At 37.1% G+C, this 14,519-nt stretch overlaps 1 protein-coding gene across 1 annotated transcript in view; it reads left to right on the forward strand.

Moving 5' to 3' along the window:
• Nucleotides 1-14,519, forward strand: part of dock2 (dedicator of cytokinesis 2) — a 104,241-nt gene that overhangs the window by 74,216 nt on the left and 15,506 nt on the right. Inside the window, exons 27-35 of the mRNA XM_005810882.2 lie at nt 6,552-6,650; nt 6,758-6,852; nt 8,621-8,699; nt 8,813-8,913; nt 9,194-9,252; nt 10,352-10,500; nt 10,759-10,844; nt 11,056-11,212; nt 13,952-13,992. Coding sequence (XP_005810939.1) covers nt 6,552-6,650; nt 6,758-6,852; nt 8,621-8,699; nt 8,813-8,913; nt 9,194-9,252; nt 10,352-10,500; nt 10,759-10,844; nt 11,056-11,212; nt 13,952-13,992 — 866 coding nt within the window. The remainder of the gene's footprint in view (nt 1-6,551; nt 6,651-6,757; nt 6,853-8,620; nt 8,700-8,812; nt 8,914-9,193; nt 9,253-10,351; nt 10,501-10,758; nt 10,845-11,055; nt 11,213-13,951; nt 13,993-14,519) is intronic.

Here is a 14,519-nt window from a genome sequence, read left to right on the forward strand (position 1 = left end):
TCTCATTCTTCCTCTCCTTAATCGATTTCTATCTCTGCTTCTACCTACTGCAATTTTCTCATTAACTCTTGCATATATCTGTTTTTTTCTTAAATCCTGTCACTCTGTTATTAAAACCCCTTCTTTGACTCAATCTTTTTCCATGTTATTCCCTATTAGAGGCTTATCCCAGTGGAATGCTGTAGTTTTGATGTAGTTCACTACATCAACCGTGGCACGAGAATGGACCCAGTTAAACTTTGGCAGCGCAGAAGTGTCTGCTCCTGGGAGTCGAGCCAGGACACACACACACACACCGAAATGTGCACTGTTGCTTGGGTCACTTGCTTTATTTATACCTTTGCTGTTCTGGCTGAACAGTCTACTACTGCTCACTTAGTGACTTTCATTTACTGATACATTCTCTAAAGCTCTCTAGCCTCCTTTTTGCCCCATTTCTACCTCTTATCACCATCCGGTTCTCCTCTTTTATCTTTCTTCCTTACACACACCTAATTCTCTGCCTTAGTCTTTCCTGCCACTCATCCTGCTTTGATCTGATCATGTGTCTGTGCCAACATTCATTCCTGCTGCGGATGACATCACTTTCTTTTGACAGTAAAAAAGACGGCAAAAGTAAACACTGCGTCAGCCTCAAATTATGCGTAATGATGATTACTTTGTCTTCTCAGTGTGGCAGAAACTCTCTGATTGCTAATTAATTTTCTCATTTGTCTTGCATCGTAAAAGACTAAATTATGAAATAGATCTTTAGTTTGTTTTTTTTCCATTAAAATTTCAAACATAGTTTGAACATATTTTTCTGAATGTTGCAGTTTCTTGCAAAACTACTCATATCCCTTCAACTTTGTCCAAATTTTTTTCTCCTTATCACACACACCCAATAATTTACTGAAAACTGAAAATTAAATCCAGTGAAACCAGCTCCCTTCAGAAGTCACTTAACTAGTTAATATGGTCAATTTGTGTGTAGTTTAGTAAATGCAGCTGCTCTGTGAACACCTTGAAGGTTTGTTACAGAACATTAGAGAGTAAATGACATCAGTGAACCCACCAAACAAATGAGGGATGAAGTAGCAGAGAAGTTTGAAAAGGGCTTGGGCTATGAGGCAAGCCCTCATAGCCCAAGCTCTCAGACCATTCATCTGAGAATGTTTCTCAGACCATTCATCTGAGAAACAAATAAGCTGTCAGTATCTCTGCAGGAGCTGCAGCTTTGGTGAGAGAATTTGTTCACAGCACAACTCCAAAAATCCCATTTTTAATGGAAGTGTGGCAGGATTGTTACATTTGTAAAAGACAATAATGAGAAGTCACTTCTCTTACATTAAACAATGTAAAAGATAAGATCCCCCAACAAACAATGAAAGCATGGTGGTGGCAGCATCATGCTTTGGTATGCTTTTTAAAAACCAGAGCATGGTGGATGAAAGTGTCACGAAGGCTGCAAATGACTGGCCTTGAGGTTCACCTTAGAGCAGGACCACAGCCCTTCATGTAGAGCCAGCATTGTGTGTTAATCAGTCATATGTTAGAATAGCCTCACTGACCTAAATCTGATTAGAAAAAAATCATACGCAAGACTACAACACGATTCAACTTCACAGATGCTCCTCATCCAGTCTAAATAAAGTCTAAATAAAAATGTGTCACATTTTTCAGATTTGTATTTGTCAAAACCTTGAAAAAATGACTTTTGTTCCAGTTCACAGTGACAAATTCATTTGTCCTGATCTAGTTACATAAATTCCCAACAAAATGTGACAAAACCCTAAAAAAATTCAAGAAGTATGAGTGTCTTCTAAGACGAGCCAGCTGAAGTTGTGTCAGTTTCTAAATGTATTTATTTATTAATGTTTCTGGACTTTCCCAACATCCTGAATGAGATTTCATGTGTGTTACTATTCACTGAGTGTTTCTCTGATGCAGCATCCTCATGAGTGTCCCTGGTGACCCCCTCCCTATCTGAGAATAACTAGTGATATATGCGCCACAGCAAAGTGGTTGACTCACCTTGTGTTGTGTTTCCGTTGACCTCTAGTAAGAGAGAGAATAGCTCCTGTATGTGTGCTTGTACCGATGTAAATGGGGTTGTGCATACACATGCAGGCTGAGCAGCAGGATCGGTTTGATGCGAGTGATAGCTGTGTTAGAGCATGGTCACAGCTATTTGATTCTGGAGTGCAGGATGAGAGGAGAAGGATGTCATTGTCAAAGAGAGACGGAGAGGGAGGAGAAGGAGTGTGCTGTCTAGGCTGGAGAAAGAGAAAAATCTCCTTATTTTAGCTTGCAAATATCTAATTCTATCCCATTTTTCTGGTCCTCCTGTCCTCTCATCTTCACACTTTTATTCCTTTCTCCTTGAACTCCCTCCTTTCCTAGCTTTTCTCTCTCCTATTAGTATCACCTGAATTTGTCTCCTTGTACTTGACTTGGGGGGAGGGGAAAGAATGAGGACACATTGATTTGTTTCCTTACCAGACCGCTATGTTCATGCTCATGCTCCAAATGCAAAGAGACCCCCTAAATCTTTGTTTCAGACAAATACTCACTGCAGCTCTAATTAAACCACCTGACAATCCATCTCTACCTCTAAACCCCTCAGCTTTATATCTCACCCTCCGGGTCTGGGGAAACATGCGGGTTCATGTGTGTTTGTGTGTACTAGAGCGAGGTCAAAGACGAGTTTGTGTCTGTGGAGCGGTGCCGCAGGCTCCCAGTGAGGCTTTTTCTTTTTTAGGTGTTCTGTTTAAAAAAATATTGGAAAATCACAGTTGTGAGCCATGTAATGATTTCCCACCTGGGAGGAAGCCTCAAATGGAGCAATAAAGGATGGAAGATGGAAAGAGAAGAGGAAAAGGTGGAAAGGAGACACAATTCAAACAATCTTTTTGCTTGTTAAAGCTAGTCATAGTTATGATGTTTTGATGTGTTATTTTAATGCTTACTTTACTGACTCCTGTATTAAAGTTTTAGCTGTGTAATGACGTACTATCTTAAGTTTAAATGTTTCATACACAGAGTGAAAATCACCTCCCTTTTCAACACTAGTGGGAATCGTGCTTGTCCATGTGACACACATTTCTTTGGGTTATAAACTCTTCCTCCTTAGTTTTAAGTTGTATTAATCGGGATTTAATGTTCCTTTCCTCTTTCCCTCAATTTGGCAAATTAAATTAAAATAAATCCAGACGGAAGATTGCCTTTACTCAAAACTAAAGTTTGGTGAAGTAAATTTCAAATATAATTTGTGCATAAATTGCTCAAGGTGAGGGAGAGAAAAAAAATGTATGTAAAAACGTTGCAACAACTGGGTGCATATTTCTGCACACTTTTAAACACAGTTTCTAGATAGCTAGATTGATAGATTGATTGATAGCCACAAAAAACTCTGTTCTCGCTACCAGATCCTGATATTGAATTAATTTTGCTGTGTAAGTACAATTTAAATTCAGTTATATTTTGAGAAAATATCCATGTATATTTAATGAGCCAGTAAACACTAGCGTGCCTCACTAGTGCAGTGATCTGTTTCTAGCTGGGTTGTCTTTCTCATTTATTTATTTAGCTTGGTCTAAATGTTTTATCATTTAGTGCAGGAGCATGAAAGAAGAGTTAACCAGCAACTGCAAGCTGGCAGGTAAAACATTTATTCAAACCAGTCAATTTAAAGGATGAACATTAATATGTGCTTATTTCATCTCTTCAACGTCATGAAAGGGATTTATACAAATATATCTGCGCTTCACCATTGCTGCCTATTACAGTGACTAAAAGTTTTCTTTCTAAAAAAGTTTTTCAGCATTTCGATTATACCCTTTTCTTAACTTTTTCCTCAGTACCACAGTGAGGCTTAAATATTTATATATTCCTGTCACCACTGTGTGTAAACGGATACCAAAAAATGTCATTATGTTGTAAAATTCAACCACTTTCCATAAAATATAGTCTGGTCTGCTGCTTCTGGGGGTTTGTACTATAGTAAAGATGAAATTTTATTTATTTATTTTTTCATTTTTGTCTATATTGCAGGCATTTTTCAAGGAACTGTCATTTTAAAGCAAGTTAGAAATTACAGCTTTTAATATATTTTAATCAACTCTGACCAGAGTGAGAGGATGGGAGTGAAGGATATTGCCTCAACAAGCCCTGAAATCCCTCTTTGTCTTTGTGACATCAGTGATGGCTTTATTAATATACAGCTGGCAAATGTGCTCTCCAAACTTTTTAGCATCTCCTTGAAGGTGCTAATGAAACACATTATTTAGAGCGCAGACAAACAGTTTGCCCCCTTGAGCATTTAGATGGATTTTTAAAGGAGACTCTTCTCTGATAGGTCTTCAGAGAACAGTAATTACAGTGAAATAGGACAATGCAGCACATGACCTGCACTTTAATTTGCAGACATGCACAGGCAAACACACACAGAGTGATCATGAAGGCGAAAATCCTCCGTCAAATAATATCGGTAAGTGACCAATTTCGTGGGTGGGTTCCTAATCTTGTTACTGTTCAGTGGCTGCACACTAAAGAGGAAACGATTGAAAAGAAAAGCAGACTGAGTTAATTGTCCTGTTCAGTCCTGTCTATAGATGCTGGGTATTTGGGGATGGTTGGCACATAAAATTGTATAATTAGATTAAACTCCCACAATAATGTCTTTGGAATGGACAATAACAGTGGAGTTGGGTTTTAAAGCCAGAAGTTGATTATATTAATATCACCACTGAGTTTTGAAATAAAATTAAGGTAGTTGAGTAACGGATACATCCAGTAATTAGTCAGTGCTTAGATGTCAGATTAAAATGGTCTCCTGGCACATTTAATAGGGGCGCATGCAGGAGAGGAGAAGTAGAGAAAGAGAAAAGAGAGATAAAAGATGCGAGTCTTCAGAAGTGGTCTCTAGTGTCACTAAATTGCAGAAGTTAGCAGGAGAAATGGCTTCTCATGCACTAAGTTCAAACAAATTCCTTTTAGAATCTAGGAGCCTTCATATCCTGACATATTTATTTAATAAACCTTTTCATGTAATTGAATAGACGCTCTAGTGTCAATTTATGGGTCTCTATTTGATTTATTATTGTAACAAGCTTCCGGTTTTCTCCTTTAGAGTAAAAAGGAAAAAAGCACAAATTATACAGACCCTACTTATTTTGATGCAACGGGAAAAGGTGAAAGCTGTCACCGCACTGGATGCCGTTCATCTCTCATCCTCAATTAGCCATCCATCATCTCTCTTCTCTTTTGCTTGCCTCCCTTTTTCGCTGCCAAATCTGGTGGATAATTTCCAAGCGCTGGCATGCAGAAATACCTGTACATCTGTGGGGCTTTCTGAAACAGATTTGTGATCTTTATATGGATTTGAGTTAAAGATCAGGAAGCACTCAAGCAGCGGAAGAAGACAGACAAATAAGAGCAGCCCCAAACCAAAGCTTTTGATTCTGTGCTCCTGTTCATGGACAGATAATTTCCAGATTAGGTGGTCTGAATTTTTAATCACTATTTACTGATAATACAATAAATGAACATTTGTCCAAATAGGGTTAGGGTGACCTACATACCAGACTAGCTATGTGCTCTGAATCTATATTTTTATTTTTAATTCAAATGTTCATAAAGAAAAAAACCTAAACCATAATTTGAAAAAAAACATTTGTAGATGTCTTTTGAAAATTCAGTCACAATATGGTAACAATCTCACAATGGCTTTGTGATAATAACTTGCTAATCTTATGTAATTACTAAAGTAATTGCTATGCAACATTAGAACATACCAACACTACTGGTATCCAACTGCGGTCGTTTAAATTCAAAAAGACCATTAAATATGGATATACCAAAGTTCACTACTAATGCAGAAAAAATCTTATTGCATTTGCATTGATTGAATAAGATAAAATAAAATGTCAAAGTATGTGTACACTACTGTCAAAGAAATTTACATTTGAAGCTATGATTTTGCTACCATTTCACTACATAATGTTGCTGTAGTAGTTATGTAGTAGTAATTTTGAAACAATTTTATCTGTTACATAATATTCCTTATTGTGACCATCAAATTGCAGTCTGCCTCTTTTCTCAATTAAAATTCAGACAGCTTTAATGCTTTGTGTGTTTGACTCTTACATAAACCTCTGATAAATCTTGTCTCTATCTCATGTAAGCCAATGAATGTAATCTAGAAATAGAAAAGACCGCCAGTCCCCTTGGCAGTGGTTTTGTTTGTTTATAGCAATTATGATAATTTGGGAATAACATTTCGTTACCCTCTTGTTGGCACATGCAGGCACTTTAAAAATAACACCAGGAATAACACATTTTCCTGCTGAGACTGCCATCCTGCAGCATGATCTCGTTGACGCATTTTGACTGGAATGCTAATGTCATAAATTACCAAGTGGCAGCGCTGGTCTGCAGGTGTCTCCTTATAGTTACCTGAAACAAGATGGAGCAACAATTGTTTTTTTTCAATTCTTGGCTTCAGATGAAAACCTTCAAGAAACGTAATGTTGCCTTTTCCCTTCTGTTTTATTTTGTTTTACCTCTTTTAGTCAAGAGTTGTTGCCTGCATGACAGCTATCCTGAGTCAGATGGATGATCGTCATTATGCCACGTACATAGAAACCTTCACTGGAACTACTGATCTAGTGGTAACTTCACACACACGCCTCCAAATTTGCAGGCAATAAGCAATCTTTTCAACTACATTGCTTAAGGTTTTATAGGAAGTGATTCACTTTTTTCTCTTTAATCGCAGGACTTCCTGATGGAGTCCTTCCTGCTTTTCAAGGACCTGATTGGAAAACATGTATATCCCTCTGACTGGATGGCCATGATCATGGTGCAGAACAGGTCGGTACTTCATAATGAGCAAAACTGACATGCTTGCATTTAAACAGGGCCTAGAGTTCGGACGATGCACATCGTGAGATCCCTTCATTCACCTAAATAAGCCACAGCAGCCCTGCTATATGGCCTGCTGTTCGACCCATGAGGCATGGCGCTACATCTTAAGGGACTGTCAACATCCACAATGAATTGTTCATCTGCGCTAACCCACACTGAGATGAGTTAGAGATAGTAAAGCTGGGATCAGGGCTGTAATGATGAAAACGGCTGATGTGACAAATACGCTGGTGTGCGCGGACTGATAGAGCACAAATCTATCAATGAAAGGAGCCAGAGGGGAGGCTAAAGCTGTGAAGCCAATAGGTAGAAGAGAAAGTGAAGTAAAAAGAACAACTTACTCTGTAGACTGGGGCTTGGGAAGAAGTGTGCAAATATAGCATTTGAGTCCCACTACATAGAAAATGTAGGAGGAGGGGGAATGAGAGGGGATGTCATTTGGCTCTGGATAATGATGATAGATGGTGTTTGGGCCAAAAGAGGCTGGAAGCAGTTTCTCCTTAAGTTCAAAAATGCATTAAATAACATCTCACTGATACCTCTGCACTCAGTGTGTCGAGCTGCTGTCATGCTTCTACTGAGATAGAAGAATAGCAATAGTTTAAAAAATCCCTGAAAAAGCAGTTTACAGTATGAAACGCCATGAAATTCCTTATCTAGAAAAAAAAACTGTTTTGATGAATTACACATTTTTATTCATTGGATTCTTTTTTTTTCTCTCACACAAGATTAATTTTGTTATTGATCAGTGCAGTGCCAATGTAAAGGTTTACATCCATTTGTCATGGATCTGATTTTTATTTTAAATATGGGTCTTTAGTGATATATTTAAAACATTTTTGGACAGAGGAAATCTTCATGCATTTAACAGATTTAATTAATTTCCAAAATATTAATTGGCTTCACAAGTGTATATGAGATAATTCTAAAAATGTAACAATTCCAGTCCCTTCAGGAGAAGTGCTTTACCTCCTGGTGCAAAGATGGTGCGAAGATTGAGCACTTTGGACAAAATGATTTAAAAAAAGTACATTTGATCAATCAATGTTTTGCATTTAAACTTAAGAAAATTATACTGTCAAGTATGTAAGAGGTAGACTCAGCCCACGGGGTTATTTAGAATAATTCTAACAATATTTAAGGGTGGATAAACACCAAATCTGTAACTATACCTAAACTCAACAGTTAGATGATTTAAACTTGGACACAATTGGGTTTTCCAGTTGTAAAATTATCCCAAACACACACCAAAACTTTTTAACTGTGAGAAAGATTCCAGCCATACCCTATTAAAGCATTTAACTAAAAAAAGGTGGTTTCATCCCAGGAAATTAGGCAGTTTTAATAAACCTCACCTTTTCTGATTCCAAGAGTTTCCGAACATCCAATCACTACTATGCCAGAATCTCACTCCTTCTACTTCACTTTCTGCTCGAAAACATTTTTAGTTTCCTTGCTTGTGACTGATCAGCATTTGTCACTGCCTTATTGACACACTGCTTTTTGTTGTTAATAAAAGTATCTGTGCTCATCCTTCTTAAAATTTCCACTTTATTCTCAAAATTTGGAATTAGTTAGGAAAGAAAATCAAAGACATTAAGTCTAGCATTTTAATAAAATAAACTAGAGTACCATTGGAAATATCCCATACTGCAGTTGGGTTAAACAATATAACATGAATATATTCATTTTTTAACATTGATTTGTCCTTCAGGGTCTTCCTGAGAGCCATCAATACCTATGCTGACACAATGAACCAAAAGTTCCTGACTAATGATGACTTCGAAGTGCAGGTAATTGTGTTTTGTATACAGTATATACAAATATTATGTAGCTGTGATCATTTTCCTGTCTCACTGTTTAGTATGCTTCCTGAAGACTTTCTCTGCTTTCTCTGTCTCCATAGCTCTGGAATAACTACTTCCACTTGGCGGTGGCATTTATTACTCAAGAGTCTCTGCAGCTTCAGCATTTCTCTCCAACCAAAAGGAACAAGATTCTGGTCAAGTGAGAGTACAAACATTTAATTTCCTCCTTTTTACCACATCTGCTCCGTCTGCGCTAATGGCACTACCTATTAAAAGCCTTTGTTACCTGTAGACAGGAGATCAATTCAGTTGAGGTAGAGCAGCACTGCATTATCTTTCCTAAGGGGATGTTCAGTTTCTGAAGGTGAAAATAAGTATTGATTAGGTAATTGTTGCAAACTGAGGGGATGACTTTTCTTCTCTTATCAATTTTTGTGTACTTTCCCTTTTATTCTCACTCTTACACGTTTTTCTTTCAGATATGGAGATATGAGAAGGCTCATTGGCTTTGCAATACGTGACATCTGGTACAAACTTGGTGAGAAGCTATAATGAATTGTGCAAAAAGTTTTACAGAAGATTCACAGATTTACATTTTAAATCCAGAGCACTCAGGTGGTTCTGCATGATAAAATAGAGATGCAAATGTGGTAAATACTGTGAAAACCAGAGTTAAAAGAAAAGGGGAACGCTTTTGTCAGTTTTGTGCATAGAGACTCAGGGAATTAGTTGAAAGAAAATAAAAGGGAACCAATAGAAACCACACAATGTATTTTGGGTTTCTTATGCTTTTTTGTGTGTTTTCTTTGTCCTTCTTTTTCACAAAACCCCAAAGCATGCTTATAACAAGACACAGGATCTCACATAGAAAACATTATAACTACACTGTGTCAAAGGTCTATTTCAGGGCTTCTTAAACTCAAGTTCAAATGTCTAAAGGTGATTTCAAGATAAGGTCAAAGGCTCAGAAAAGCACTTTAGAGCAAAACCATTTTATTACATTTTTTTATTTAAAGCTCACAAGCAAAAGCAATGACACTTTATGCCTGCAGGTGTTTTTTATGGCATAGCGCTACAGGTTTTCACAGCAAAGCTTGTAAGCACTTTAATTATATGAGTAGTGTAAGTTCATGTTTAGGATTAGTTGGAATACTCACATTAAAATAGGTGCTGTGGGCTGCAGATTTTCTGGAGATATTTCTAGTATTTATAGTCAGTGATTAAAGGGATGATTAAAATAAAGTTTGTAGAAATTCAACACAGTCTGTTCCCTGATGAGGCCGTCGCATACAACCAGAACTCCAAAAGCACAAATGCTGCTCTAAAAACAAAACATTTTCTTATAAACTACTTCAGATGCACCAAGTAGTGCAAATGTTCTCTAATCAGCACTCAACAATTACTTCTACTTTGGTTTTCTAATACATAGTTATAATTATTTATGCTTTTGTGGAACTAATAGAGAAAAACAATCATAAAAAAGCAAAAATAACTATCTCCCAAACAACAATTAGAATTTAGCATTAATTTGATAAATTACATTTCTTGTTATGATCTTTCTCTTTTTTTTGTGCCACTGAGAAACGATACAGTGATTGCACATCCATAATTCCTATGCATGTATTTGTCTTTTGTAGGAAGTCATAAGATCTGTTTTATCCCTGGTATGGTGGGTCCAATCCTGGAGATGACTTTGATTCCTGAGGAGGAGCTGAGAAGAGCCACAATCCCCATCTTTTTCGACATGATCTCCTGCGAGCATGTCCAGTTTGGAAACTTCCAGAAGGTGGATAAGCACTATGCATGAAAAACATTCAGGAGTCAAAATTTCATCACCATTACAGTGAACATAACAGAGAAATGTCTGAACTGGTTGGAAACCAAAAGCACATACACACAAAATTGCTACACTGATTTCCTGCAACGTTGAATCTGAAACCAGGGACCTCCTAGATGCATTTGCATAATCGATTTGTCTTTTTTTGTTTTCCTCTCCCTATATTATCCACTCTTTCTTTTCCAAACCTGTACTTTTTTTCAACAGTTTGAAAACGAGATAATCCTGAAGTTGGATCATGAGGTGGAAGGTGGAGGAGGAGATGAACGATACATGCAACTCCTAGAAACCATGTAGGACTGAGTATTTAAGCATATTAAATCCAAAAATGATAAATAAATATTTCATCTTAAAGTATATAATTTGCTGTTCCCTTAGAATAAGCTTTGCAGCTAGTATTGTTTTTCTTTGTCAACACTAGAGAAACACAGAAAGCTAGCATCTCTGAAAAACAAACCCTGTTTCAGGTTGTTGATAATTAAACTGCTTATTCTCCTCCACCAGCTTGTTGGACTGTGCAGCTGAGAAATCCACACTGAAGCCACAGGTGCAGCACTTTGTCTCTTTGGTTAAGGGTCTCCTGACTCGTCTCCTTGACTACCGCACTGTGATGAGTGATGACAGCCGCAACAACCGCATGAGCTGCACTGTCAATCTTCTGGTTAGTAAAAACACCACTAAAATAAACCCTATGGTGTCAGAGATGTCAGCAACTTTGATGAGGTACTTCCTGTAACCATCTAAGAGACTTTACAGCCTATATTTAGTCATCTCATTTTTAGCAAGTTTTTTCATTTTTTAATTCTCAGCTACTTGGTTGATTTACCAGATTTTTTGGAGTCTTCTTTTAGCATCATGTGGTCTGCTTGCGAGGTGAAATTATTTCAACATCGGACCTGAGCATTCTGGCAGTTGCTTTAAATATCCTTCACTTTTATACTGTTTTCCATACAATAGAATAGTGGATTTCTCGTTCTTTTCATACCTCCTTAAAATCCCTTACCAGACATCTAAGTTGCCACAATCATGAGTCTGAAGTCTTCAGACAGCTCTTTTGATCTCACTATGGTGTTTACTCTCACTTTAACAGCCAGGAACACACCAAATGAAATGTCGGTGGTTTAAACTCAAATCAAATTCAAAATGCTTGGTATCAGTGTGATTGTGCTAAGGACTTTTTCTGACCTTTTCTGATTTATTTCGCTTTTCCATATTTGCAGGGAGTTAAAATAAAAACAAAATCCAAATGGTTATTTTGTTCTAACATTATAATGTCTTTCATAGTGATTTTTTATTAAATATATATTTTTACCTCTTTAAATTTTTGAGGTGATTGATCTAGAGATAGTTTTCAATCTGTAGCTTCAGGCTGTCTACAAAAGGTTTCATCATTCTATGCACTTATTAAATGTTCCCCTTTAGATGTCCATTCAAATGATTTCATTCATTAGTCTCACAGTTTGTAAGTTTTATTCAAAATAGTCAAATTATGCCTTCATTCTGCATTTTTTAATAAGTCATTTGTTATCAAACTGAGAAATAAATCTTACATGAATATGAATCCGTGCATCTGTGTTCACATCTTATATTGTAGTTTTTAGAAGAACACTGCTGGGAAATGGCAAAAGTATTTAGCTTATAGCTTGTGGCAGTTGCCCATTAGATATTCTATTTAATTTATTTCTTGGGCTGAAAAATCCTTTCTCCAGGCTAGCAAGCACTCTCATATTTACACCCCGCCCCGGGCTAACACACACAATCACTCACATATTTGTTATTTGCCAAGCCTCCTGATGCAGATGCGTTTTCAAAGGAACAGAAATGTACTCCTAAATGTAAAGGCATTCATACTCCTCTGGCCAAAATATCCCAGTCTAACTTGCATATAAAAGTTTCAGAGGCATTTTTGTGCCATCAGCTTTTTTCCAAAAGTTTTTCATGTTCCAATTTACTGAATGATTTGTGTTCATTTAAAATTAAATAGCTTCGTCATCCAGTTGACAAGTGATTGATTGGACGTACGAAAATCCACTTCCACTATGTCCTAAAACACTGGAAGGTTTAAAAGTAAAAGAAAAAAAAATAGCACAAAGGCTTCCCCACAGCTTTGAGTTCATGTTACTTTGGGAAATATGAATCTTAGCTAAAAGAGAATCAATGATATTTCATTGCCAATTTTACTTATGTTTCTCTGAGCAATGACAATAAAATAAGTCTAATTCTTCATATGTTCCATTTATAGAAAATAACAAAAAGTTTGCAGTAATCAATGATTGCACATAAAAGCTTCAAAATGCTGGAGTAACATGTTAACCTTCTGTATTTCATGTTTGATATATGATTAAAGCAAAGCAAACCAAAAATCTTTCGAGCCAGTTGTCCAATCCCATTGAATGTTTGGAAATGATCTGTCCAAACATTGATTGGATGTGTTATGTGATACATATTGTGGCTGTCAGTCCATCCATCAATCAATTAATCATGCAAACATACAGTTTTGATCCATTAGTTTGCTCATTTCAGCTAGCTTTGCTATACATTTAGGCGGTGAAAAATTGAGATGGAATGCTTCACCTTTTGTGTCAGCTCTCACTTCACTAAAAACAGACATGTATAGTGTCTTCATCTCTGTAAATGTAACCCCAGCGCCCCTGTCAATCTCCTGCTCTGTTCTATCAGCAATGACGAATAAGGCACTTAAACTGTCCCTCTTGAGGCGACTTCTCTTTCCCGACCCAGGGTGGAAAAACAACACTTTTCCCACTCAGAGCCAATGTTCAGTCTTGGAGGTGTTCATTGTTATTCAGGCTGTTTAACATTCAGTTGCAAACACCCCCCATTGTATTTTATCTTGAAAAAGGAAAATGTGATCGGATACCAGAAAAAAAACAAAAAACAGCAGACTTTATTCTTGGTCCTGTTGTTGAAAGTATACCTCAAAAAACAGACTTACTGAATCCAAATAGCCCAAAACAATCAGTGGTATGTCTAAATATTACCTTATAGGTATTAGCATCTAATTCTTACAACTTTTTTAGCTTTCTTTCATTTAAATGTTTGGTGTTGTGTATGCGTGTGTTTACTGTGTGTCTCTTTCGCTGATAATGAGAGGTGGGGTTAAATCAGTTTGTTCCACTTCTCAGTTCTCTGTAGATGTCATTAAACTTAATTAAACTGGGAAATACAGATACAACAGCACATTACCACACTCACAATACCAGAAGGATGCATTGAAGCACTCATGCTGTAAGACACTGTTGGACAAACTCGCAATGCAGAAATGCAAAATTACAAACTCAAGCTTTGTGCAGCTCTCAAGAATTTGTGTGGATATGTTTTTGGGTAAAGCACACACTCAAAATTCACTGCAAGTCAACTTCTTCCTTTCTATTTTCTGCAGAACTTCTACAAAGACATCAACCGTGAAGGAATGTATATCAGGTATTTGCATTATATTCTTGATTTATCCTAAAATGCTTTTAAATGTTGCACGTCTGTCTTGTAAAGTCTGCATGCATTTGAAATGCATGTCTCAATGAGTGTGCTTCTATGTGTGTGTGCGGTTTCGTAATCTGACGAGGGATTATATGAGTTCTGCTGAATTAATGTCAAAATCCAACGGATCAGGTGGTGGTCTGACAGTAGAGAGAGCAGAGGGAGGCATGATGAGCACCAGCGAGGTGTTAAGGCAGAGAGAGGCAGCATGTTTGCAGTGGGAGAGACAAAAATGACTGAGAGAACCAGACTACATGTTTCTGTCAGGTCAAGTGGCTCACCTTGTGTTTTCTTTTTTTTTTGTAATCTTTTTGTTAGAAGAGTTGACTGACTCTAATTCTTCCTGAGGAATTACGGTTAGGGTTAGTTTCAGACAAATAAAACTTGAATCGATCTAGGAGTGGACTGGTTCACAAAATCCATGTTTTAATCTGGTTTGCAGTTGTTGGGCACATGGTTTTTGCGTCACTTCA

This window comes from Xiphophorus maculatus, chromosome 23 (assembly GCF_002775205.1).
Source record: "Xiphophorus maculatus strain JP 163 A chromosome 23, X_maculatus-5.0-male, whole genome shotgun sequence".
Taxonomy (NCBI): Eukaryota; Metazoa; Chordata; class Actinopteri; order Cyprinodontiformes; family Poeciliidae; genus Xiphophorus; species Xiphophorus maculatus.